This window comes from Manacus vitellinus, unplaced genomic scaffold, assembly GCF_001715985.3.
Source record: "Manacus vitellinus isolate BGI_N305 unplaced genomic scaffold, ASM171598v3 scaffold_10_pilon, whole genome shotgun sequence".
Lineage (NCBI taxonomy): Eukaryota > Metazoa > Chordata > Aves > Passeriformes > Pipridae > Manacus > Manacus vitellinus.
In genome coordinates, this window is record NW_021938838.1 from 1,812,470 (window position 1) to 1,823,981 (window position 11,512).

Below are 11,512 nucleotides of genomic sequence, written 5' to 3' on the forward strand. Positions count from 1 at the left end.
AGAGAGGAAAACCCTTCAAAACACAAAGCAGGAGTGGAGCCACTGATGAAATGAGAGAGGTTGATCAGAAAAGCTGATGGGTCTGTGTAGCAAACACCAAGGGCCTGAAAGACTGAACCTGTCCAGCCACTGATACCATTTAAAACAACCAGGGTTTTGGAAAACAGACAGTGGCCACATTAAAAACAGACATTTTATATAATATAAATATATATATAATATTTATATATATATAAATTAAAAGCTAGGCACCCCAATGGGGGCAGGAACAGCCAGGTTTGCTTCTCAGTGGCCATCAGCACAAGCATCTCTGATTTCCCAGTCTGAGCTGCAGGACAGACCCATCTGATCAGAGCTGTCAGCCTCACTGCAGAGTTTTGTTTTCCCATTATAGGAGCAGCTCAAGAGGGTGCAGGTTTGATTTGAGCAGCCTCCCTCTGCCAAGGATGAAAGCAAGGACCTGAGTACCCCAATTGTGACTTCCTCTCACATTGAAAAGTCTTCCTACTGCACTCTGGCACCTGATCTTATTAAAAAGCAAGAGAGGGAACAGATGGAAACAGAAAGAAACTGTCAGCTGCCAACCACTGATCCCATCCTCTCTCCATCCCTCTCCCCACTGTGGTGGGAGCACAACTGGCTGCTCTTGCAAGGACAAGGCGAGCAGGAAACGAGGAGGATTTCAGCAGAAGAAGATGAAACCTTGGTAAATAAGATCTCCTTTTGTCAGGAAAGGCAACACATGATGACTGTGCCGTGTCCAGGACCCCTCCTGTCCCTGCAAACAGCAAGGAGTGGTGTGCTGGCCAAAACAGCCACTGTGCCTGAAGCCTGTCCAGCATGCCTGCACCTCCAGGCACCAGCAAACCCAGGAGCAGAGATGCAGCAGGTGAGCTGGGATCCCCAGCTGCATTCCCCAGTGGGAATCCCTCACTCCTCTCTCACAGCCTGTAGTTCAGCTATTGAAGCATTCCAGGAAGCCTCAGCAGACCCAGGGGAGGTCCTATAACCAAGAACATAATGGAAGGGACACAGAGCCTCCATCCTTCCTTTCCAGGTGTTTTCTTCATGCCTGTCCCCAGGATATCCCTCCTTGGGTTCCACCACAGAGACAGCACTGCAAGTTTCCCTCACAGAGCAGCACAGGGACTCCCAGGGCAACCAGGCCACAGAAGAGAAAACTTCCCCATTTCCTTGACCATCCCCAAACATTTTCCTCTTCCCCAAAGACAGGGAAAAAAAAAATAAATCCCCCTCCCCATGCCAGAGGCAGCACACAGGGTGGACCAAGGATGACACTGAAGGTCACAGATTTGCACTCATCTAATTACAGCTCTGCCAGAGATCAGGCAAAGGGACTGATCTCACAGGGGCTCAACCTTCCATATTTACTTGGGAAAAGGCAAAGTCACAAGGGGTAGCAAAAAACTCACATTCACCACAGTGCTGGGAATGCCATGGGGAGGCTGATCTACTCTCTGCCTGTAATCAGCCTCTTGAATTTCTGAGCAGCCCAGTGGTTTTTGCAACATATAAAATCAGTTTTCTTAGTAGAAAATTGTGTCTTTCACCCAACTAACTTGATGGGTTACAAAATGTATTACTGACAAACCTTATCTGGTCCATACCCTTACAGCACAGCTTTAAAACAAGTGCCTGCAGCAGTCCTGAAAGACAGGGAAAACAGCATCTCAGCTTTGTGGCAGAACTGTGATGCAGATAACACTGCACAGGAAAATTAAGGCATAAGTTTATTGTTCATCAGCTCTTCTTCAGCAACTGCCTACAAGCAGAAGACACAAGGTGTCATCCTCCACATTTGCTGTGGGCTTAGATGCCCAGCACGTCTGCAGTCAGGTCACAGAGCCTGCCTCCTGCCTCAGTCACCCACCTAAAATCCCTCAAGAGAGAAATGGAAGGGCACTGAGCATTCAGCTGGTGCCTTCAGCCCTCGGCATCCTCCACCACTAAAAAAAAACCAGGAGCAGGCAAGTGAAGTTATGCCCAGGCACCAGGACCTTCTAGAGGCATCCATCAGCTGAACTCCTGAGACACAAATATCTACAGTTTCTCTTTACCACAGCTTCAAGGCAGATCCCTTCTTTTATCCCTCCCTGGCTGCTACTGCCACCTTTTTAATTAGGAGTTGGATGCTGATTTCTCCCAGACAGGTTTACATCAACTTGCTGGGCTTCAGTTTAATTTTCCTATGACTACAAGACAGAGGTTTCCAAACCTGTTTGGAAACTATTTTTTTTTTCCTGGCTGGTCTCTCCAGCACTGAGAACTCCTTTTGCAAATGATATCTCATTATAGATACATCTGGGATTAACCAAGCCAGCTACATCAAACCTTCACAAGGCATAGCTGGGCTGCAAAGGGAGCTGATCAATCTCCTTACAGAGCAGATCTGGGAATTAGCCCAGCAATGGGGCTGGTCAGGAAGCCAGCTTGGGAAATGACACTTCTCCAGGAGCAAAAGGAGCAACGGCTTTGCAGGCTGACTGGAGAAGGTTCCAGCAGCTGAGAGAACACAGCTCCCTCCTCCCCTGCCCTGCAAGCCCTCCCTCCCCAGGCAGGGGCAGCAGATCAGACAGCAAACCTCCCTTCAGACAGGACATTTGAGGTTGTGATGGCAGCTTCAGTCCCTTGCTCCTCTCCACAGCTCAGAAAGCTTTTCTGCCCCATTGGACACACTGGTCCCTGCATGCCCTCGACTCGAGAGGGGACCCTGGGGAGGTCAGACCAGCCCCTCCAAGCTTTCAAGCTCACTGGGCTGCATCTCCGAGCAATCCTCAGTCCCTGCACATAAGGGCAGCCCTTTTTTCAGTCTCGTTGGCAAACTGAGCTGAAAAGCAGCTGGGGAGGAGCATTCACTTGGGAAGGAAGGATTTCTCCTTCCCAGCAAGTAGCATTTGCAGGGCAGCAGTCAAACTGGCTGACATTTGCAGAGAGCTCTGAAGGCACATAACCCTCTGGAAATGCCCATCATCAGTCTTGCTATTCTTGGCCCACAAAGCTTGTTTGTCTCCCACAAAAGCTGTGAGAGAGCACAACTCTTGCACACATCCTGTCTCCCTGGGAACTAATCCTACCTTCGTCCTTCTTGACTTAACTGTTCGTTTGAGCCCACAGCAAAATTTCAAGGTCTGGAACACCTGGCATGAAATGAAAACAAAGATCAGGTATCAAGTGCCACCTCTCCTGGGGATGTACACCCAACAAGAAACCCTCTCTCACTATGGCATAATACAGGTAAGCCTGAAACAGCTGCTCTTGGAGACAGAAGCAATACAAGGGACTCCCCCAGCACATCCCTCCCAAAGCCCTGCTTGGTCCCGTGGCAGGGCAGGGGCTGCTGCCAGCATGGGCTCCCTGCCTTCCCAAATTTCCCCCTCAACATTCCCACTTGCCCCAAGACTATGTACAAGCCCATCTGGCAAATTCACAACAACAGCAGTTGTCCTTCCAGTAAAATAAATTCATCTAGAAGAGAAAAGGCAGCTGGCATCTGCTCCCCGCCAGAGCCTGCAGCAGACATTTCTTCATGTTTTATAAGGCTCTTTTCTCTCCTTTCACTCCTCATAAAGCAGACTGTGCAGGTCATCAGCAGGATAAGGCAGACAACTGTGGAAAAAATTAGGTGGAAGAGACTTTGGATGTCTGTGGTCCAACCCCTCTGCACAAAACAGACAATTTCCAAGTGAAAACAGACTGTGCAGGGATGCACCCAGCAGTGTTAGGCATGTCCCAGGATGGAGATTCCCCACCTCTCTGGATCACAGAAGCCTTCACCTGCCTCTAAAGTTCCCAGGCACACATTTGTCAACTCCAGCACAGGCTCCAAGACGTGCTGTGTGCTGTGACCCCACAGCCCTTGCTCTGCAAGGTAACCTCAGCACATGCCTTTGAAGTCCTTGGCTCCTTGAAAAGAAGGAAAAGACTCTTATTTTGGGTATTGTTTGCTTTTAAGCAGCCATCTGTTGAACTATTGTCTGAGACCAAAATGCCAGAGCTGCCTCAGAGTGGAAAGGAAAGCCAGCAGAGAGGCACTGAGTTATCTGCCCTGCACACTTGAGTGCCAGAAGATGGGTAACAGACCAATAACCCCACTGAAATAAAAGCAACCTCTTTTAGCAACCTTTATCTTTGGCCCTGCAAATGCAGTGAGATACCCACCTCTTCTTCATGGTCTCCTGCAACCCAGCAGCACCAAGCAGGCCAGTCCTCAAGGCCATGGCACAAACACCCATTCTCTGTATGTGGGGCACTGCCAGGGGATGGTGGGCCCTGGGTACACACCTGGCTGAGAAGATGAGTGTTAAGAGGGAAGAACTAAATCAGGGATGAACATCCAGGCAGTCGATTACATAAACCAAAGGGAACAGCCAGGAAATAGTAAAGAGAGACCTGAGTCCCAAACAACCTCCCAGAGCACGTGGTAAATGGGATGATGAAAAGGAAAGAAGGAAAAGGGTTCCCAAAGCACCTAAGCCACACTACAGAGGAAAAGTCAGAGAGCAGGGAACATTCCAGAGTCAGGCCAGCTGTAAGTGAACCCAGCTCATGGGCTGAGAAAAGCAGAGCTGTAACACGTACTGAGAGCCAAGATTTGCTCAGCTAATATATGCCAAACACTCAATAAAACAGCAGCTCTATTTGTTTTCCACTGGATGAATAATCCTTTCTATCAGGATGCAATCAGGAGCCCAGCAATGATTTAGCCTGGATAGCCTTTCCTCTGATTAGGAACCTGGAAATCTCAGCTCAGCCACTTACAAGTTTCTTGCTTGCAGGGAGATTGTGTGTAACAGCCCAGCAGATTAAATACAGCAAACCTTCCCTGCAAAAATCAAAGCAAAGCCAGAGCTGCTGCTCGCCTCTTCAAACAGCTGCAGAGCATTTCAGTTGAGGGAACAGAGCAAAGGATCATTCTTTCACTGATCCCTTAAAATTAAAATTATGCAAAATCATTTCCATCCAGATTTAAATGACTGAAGGTGTTCATTTCCTTCTGGAGTCAGGGCAAAATAACGGGGACTTGCCACCTCCACACATCTGCACTCTGGGCTTGTCTGTGTGTGACTTACACAGCCACTGCAATAACACACTGTCAAGAACCAAAGTCTCTCCAATCACTTTATAAGTTAGCCCAGGGAGGTCCAGCTCACAAAACAGCAGGGCCAAAATCTGAAACAAAGATATGCCTGGGGCATGGGGAAGAACAGGGAGGAAGATGCAATGCTGGAAGCACCGGGTTTCTGAAGCTCAGAGCAGCGTGGATGCACTCAGGACAAAAAGTTCTACATGCTGCATTCCCATACATAATTACTGGAAGTTTTAGCTTTCTCAATGTTTAAGGCTGTCCTGTACCTTGCTGGAGGTGTCTCCTACAGTAGAGGACCTTGATTCACTCAGCCTTGGCAAGACAAAGCTGTATCCTAATGACAAAAAGCAGACCCGAGCTGAACGTGGGACCACTGTCAAAGTCACTGTCTGAAGTCCAGGACAGAAAAGCAAAGGTCTGCCTCCAATCTCCATCAAAAGGGGCTAATTCCCAAGTGCCTCCTGGACAGTAAATCAGTCACTGGCAGACCAAACATGTCTTTGAGAAAGAGTCTGAAGCCTCCACCGTGAAGACCAGACAAGCCCCAGATGTCTTCAGCACAGGGCTGGCTGAATTATCCACACCCCAGGAATTAGCTAAGTGCAGTTTAACTCATTTGCCTGCTTAGTCCAGAGCACTATTAAATTCCCACACATTGATCCAACTTGCCAGAGGTGCTTTAACCCTTGAGACCCCCAAGATGGTTAAGAAAGCAATTTTAAATATACAAATCTCATTTCCTTCAGTGTTTAAGGGACTCTGAATGAACTGCTTGTCCGTCCTTGCTACCACCTCTTGCTAGGAGGGGGGTTAATTCAGCTCCATCTTGCATGTGATGCCTGCTTAAAACACGGAGCTGAATCAGCAGATCCTGTCCTGGAGGAAGAGGTAACCCTGCCCTGAACTTCTGTGCATCACGCAGCCCTAATTTGTCTCTGCAAACTGAGGGCAAGAAGCAGGACAGAAACAGAACAATTAAACAGGCATAAGCTGCTGGATTTTGAGACCTGGCATCCCCCTGCCAAAAGACACATCCAAAACCACCTGGGCTGAAGGATTGTTCCTTCAGGCACAAGAAGCAAAGCAGTAACACCTCTGTTCTTCTCCGGGTTTCAGTCACCAGAGAGCTGCTCATCAGCTCCTGGCCAGAAAAGTTCAGATCCTAATTAAAGGCAACATGTAAAAGCCCAAAGCAACAAAGACAGAGATTCATTGGCAGCATCTGGCAACTGACAAAAATACAGAAGCTTTCGGTAACAATTTTTTGAAGGGAAAACTAAAGTTTCCAGGACTCGCTGCTGGAAGGCTCTTGGAGGAGAGGGTTAAACATTGTCAACTGGCAGATTTAAGCACTGTCTGGGAAATGTCAAATGCTGTCAAGATATGACAAAGCTCTCTGCAGTGATGCCCCCAGCAAGGGGCTCATCTCCCAGAACAGGCTGATGGGCCATCAGCCCTGCCGAAAGAAAGCAGCTTATTAGCAGTTGGTACAGACAGTACAGCACCCTCAAATAAAAAAGGTCAGCTCAGTAAGGCACCCAGCATCTCCCTCTTGTACCTGCAGCCACACCTGCAGCCCTGCCCTGCCCATCAGGAGACCTCTCAGATGGAGTCAGTGCTCCCAGGCTTCCAAACCCTGGCTTTCCAGGAGCTGCACTCAATCCGTTTCAGGGAAAAAAGATTAAAACATTCCTTAACTTCGTCAGCACATTTCCAGGAATTTTCTCACCTCAGAGAAAATGAAATGGAAGGAACACTTCTATTCAGTTGCTCCAAAGCAAAATAAAACCAGCCACTGCAGCAGCAAGACAGCTACCACTGGAGGAGAGCTCTTCAAAGCACTGAAATAAATAACCTTGCCTCCAGCTTCCAGCTGCACTGGATTGCTTTATAATAAACCACCTTACACAAACCCCAAAATAAAATGCCTCCTACAAGTTATCAAAGAAACAGCACTAACAGTGTTCTTGGTGCCCACAGGATTAGGCATTGGCTTCTAAACCCCCCCATCCTTTGTTCCCTACACCAAAGTTTCAGGTCTGATTCAACTCCAGCATCAGGCTGGTGTTCTGAAATGGTGATGAAAGCGGCTTCAGCAAGAGCAGACAGAGCACAAAATCCTCCTTATTAGTTCAAGTCCTGCTGTCTCTGACCAGCTCGATTGCCACAAGAGCCACTTGGCCTGGGGCAGCCAAACAGCCACAGAGCCTGAGCAAGGGACGGGGCAAAGCCTGTGGAAGAAAGAAAGGTGTGAGAGAGACTGACAGAGCGAGGAGCACGTGGATCTGAATATCTCACCATCCCTTCCCAGGTGCCCCCATCTGGCACCAGAACTATCAGGGCCGATGCTCCAAGAGAGAGACACCCCTGCTGCTTTCTCTGCCCTTGCTTGGCACATCAATATTTAAGTGACAGATGCCTTTACATCACCTCTGAGATATCCTTTGAGGGGAGAGAAGGAGGAAGAGAGGTGATGTGGGGCAATGCACCACCCGGGGAAGATTAAAAGAGCCGAGGCTTCATGAAACCGATCCAGGTGCCAGACATTTTTCTGTCGTTACAGATGTTCCTATACGTGGAACTGCAAAAGATTAAAATCCCTTGCGCGGGGAGAAGAGAAAAGCTTTGGAGACGAGCACAAAGGACAGTGCTGCAAACTCTTTCAAAGCCAGCAGAGCTCACCTCCCCCCGGGGGCGACCAGCCCTAATTGCCACATTGCTTGCCGGTAATGATAGGGGGGAAGGGAGTCAGGACAGCTGCAAAAAAAAAAAAAAAAAAGTAAATGAGACTTCTCAAAAGGGGGGAAAAAAAGGAAAGATAAAACAACTGAGATCTTTTTTTACCGTGCCATTTGTGACAAGAGCCATCAAAGCACGGGGGTCGGTGATGGGCGGCCGGGGAGAACAGTCAGGATTCGACAAAACTGTTCAGACGGCACGAAATCAGGATGAGAATTAACATCCATCAAAAAAAGTCCTCAGTCCTTTGCTTTGCCCTAGGGGTACCTCTGTGTCACAAGGTAAACATCCCTTTCTGCTGCCCAGATGCAGACCAAAACCACTCTTTTTCCAAAGGAGGATGGGACACCACCTCTTCTCTAGCTGGGGAAGAGGAGCTCCCTCCTGATCCAACAGGCACCAGAGTGGGCTGTGCTGCTCACAGTCACCTGTAGTAGGATGGGCAATTGCTCATGGGCTCCTCGGGGCCACAGCAGAAGCTAAATCCAAAGCTCAGTCACCCCAACCTTCCTCTTCTGCTCTAGTTTCACGAAGGTAATTCTAGTTTTGAAAATAACTCCATGACTCACCTTCTGTGCCAGTGACCCCATCTTCACCGGGGCTTGCTCTCTTTCCTTAAGCAAAAAGGAAAGGGCAGGGGAAACCTGCCTGAGCAAATTGTTTCCCTTCTGCTGGGGGTATTTGCTCAGCCCTCCAGCACTGGGAGGCAAATTATCTTCTGGCACAAGGGCACAGAGTTCAGCACACTCTGCTAGCAAAGAGCTTGGCCCAGGTCTCCCTTCTTGATTCCTGCTTTCTAACAAGCACCCCACTGCTAATACAGTATTTAAAAAAAAAAAAAAAAAAAGGCACCAGCACAGCTGAGGAGACTCAGGCTCCCACCTCCTGCCTTCCTCAGCAGACCTAACAACACCCAGGAAAAAGGAGATCTGGGAGTCATCAGATATCTCATCTCATTTATTCCTTACAGCTGCCCCTGTTCTTTCCCCCATATCATTATGGGCAAAATACATGGCAATTACAGTCCCCCCTGTGGGTACATTTTCCACCAGGTTTTGAAGTGCAGCTCTGAAGCAGAGCTCCATCCAAACAGACCCAGCTCTGAGATCTGCATCCCAAGGCTCAGTGGGAAATGGGCACCTCAAATCCTTGCCAAACATCAGTCTTCCCCAACAAGCCATGTAGGACACACATTCCTGTGCCCTCTGCCCTGTGCTGTATTAATTCCTTTCACCACATCAAAGGTCTGCAGTGTCTGACAGTGTTATTTGACTAATTGCTCCCTCCTGTTGCTTTACAGCACTCCTGTTGCCACAGCATTGCTTCCAAGGCTTCCCATTTACCCTAAGGAGCAAGGTTACCCCAGCACTTCAACATCAGACAACAGGTTATCAGACACTTCACTTAGTCAGCTAAGGCACAGAGCAAGCCCTGCACAATTTATGGTGCTACTGGAAGCTGGTGGGGTGGCTACAGCTCAGCTGCATTTAGACAAATCCCTTCTCCAGGCACAGCCTCATCCCACCTGCCAGAGCCCCTGGCTCAGTGCACTGGGCCTGAAGGCATGTTTTTCATCACCCTTCAAGTCCCAGAAGACCAGGACATGAAAGGAGCACCCTAAGGACACAGTCAGAGCAGCCCTGGCTGTAGTGAGGGAATTGAAAAAGTCAGATAGAAGCATAACACCTTTTCCATTTAGTTTCCTTTTCCACACAGTAACTTCTGCAGCTTGGGGTGATGGAGCCATGCACAACCAGTGGGTAGGGGCTCACAGCTGGATGCTTTGCATCCTTCTTGTCATTGCTGTCAAGACATTTTGGCTCTGCAAACCTAAATTCTGGTTCTGCACTGATTCCCCGAAGAGTCAAACTACAGTTTCAGGCATCCCATTACCTGCAGAGGATCCTGGAAGTGTGACTGACCACAGTCTAACCTTTCCTGTAAGAAACAATGGGACAGAGGAATGTGTGCAGGCAGTTCAGAAACACACACACAACCTAAACCCACAAGGATAGCACACGTGGCATGGAAGATGGAGAGACAGAAGCAAGACCACTGGGGTTGCCAGCTGCCAATACAACACTTGGTAGTGACAAAAGTAGTAAAGGAGATTCTAACTGCTTTTAAAATACCAAGAACTAACTGCTTACTAGCCTGAAATTGAGTGGATAACCCCTTTATAACGCAAAATTAAACTTCATCATGTCCTGTTGACCCTGCCTGACCCATCTTCAAACACATCACCCTTCTGAAAGATCTCAGCTGCTTCACCTGCAAGACTGAACACTGGACAAATCCCTCACTGCCAGTGGTCCTGCTACCTCTTCCAATCCATTACATTTTCATCACCACCTTCCTGCTGCTCCCCAAGGTCAATTAGGGATGAAGGATGAAGGAAAGCAGGAGAATGACAACAGTAACCAGAGCAGGGTATTAAACAGCTGACAGCAGAGCTCTGAAACAGAAGGGACAGACAGCAAGGCGTTCCTGTGCACCAGCTTTCACAATGCAAACACAGTATAAACAGGGCAATAATCTGCTCCCAGGTCTGGAAAACCCAACCCCTTCAGCAGCAGCAGCACGACTCACTTCTGCAAACTTCCTTCCACAATTCTTAAGGACGGGAGCTTCACCTTGATCCAGATCCTGCCCACCTCCAAGCTGTACTGCCACTTGGAGGTGTTCCCTCTTGCTGTGGGGCACTCTCAGCATCCCAGCACAAACCCCAAGACCATAATTTATACAGGCAAGGCTGGGTGCAAGCATCCTGTCTGTCTCATCCTCAGAGAGCTTGCAGTAAGCATTAACAATACTTGTGCCACCACTTTTCCTACTTCAAGGAATCCTTCCCTTCCCCACTGTCTAGTTAACCAAGTAGAAAATATCTTCTCTGGATCAACCCTTCCTTATTGCCTTCCTTCTCCAGCACTGCCTGTTCCAGGTTGGACATCACCACTCACCAGACATGACTTGCTTTAGAAGTGGATTTGCTTTGCTTTTTACTTTCTATTATTGCTGTGGTACTTTGTGCTTTTAGGCTTGTGTTTTCAAATTCTTCTTAGCAGTTACAGGCATTAACAAAAAAAAAAAAACCACAAAAGAGAACAAAAAGCTCTCCAAATTCTAACATGAATAGTCTGGGATTTCATGAAAAGTTCAATACTGAAAGGAAGTGAGGAAGATTTGAAAGATTGTTCTGCAGTTGAGAGTCCTCAAAAATAACACAGCAGAACTCCCATCAAAACATGCAAAGCCCTAATTTATGTCTTGCTTTTTTTTTTTTAAACCCTCAGCTTCACATGAAGCTCAGAGTCCATACACATTCCTGCCACACCTCCCCAGTAGCAGCTTTCAGATACATAGACCTCTTCCACTGGTTTGCCAGTCAGCCCCTGCTTCAGTAGCATCCCTGCACCTTGCTCTGCTCTAGTGGGCCAAAAATTAGCACATCCATGTGCCCATGCTCATAAACCAGGACTGTGCTGCAGAGGCCTGGAAAGGCTTCTAGGTACAGAGACAGCTCCTCTGGAATTAATGCATCTTGCATCAACAGAGGCGAGGCCTTAATATTTCAGCAGGAACCAGGATTTCATGTGTTGGCCCTCTTCCAAAAACTTAGGCTACTTACATCACATGCACTGGAATCAAACAAAGCATTATGGTTTA

General features: G+C 48.1%; 1 protein-coding gene across 1 annotated transcript in view; it reads right to left on the minus strand.

Annotated features, from left to right (window-relative positions):
• HYDIN (HYDIN axonemal central pair apparatus protein) overlaps positions 1-8,436 on the minus strand; it is a 59,443-nt gene extending 51,007 nt beyond the window's left edge. Inside the window, exon 1 of the mRNA XM_029965490.1 lies at positions 8,416-8,436. Within this exon, the coding sequence (XP_029821350.1) occupies positions 8,416-8,436 (21 nt within the window). The remainder of the gene's footprint in view (positions 1-8,415) is intronic.
• Between the last annotated feature and the right edge of the window lie 3,076 nt (positions 8,437-11,512).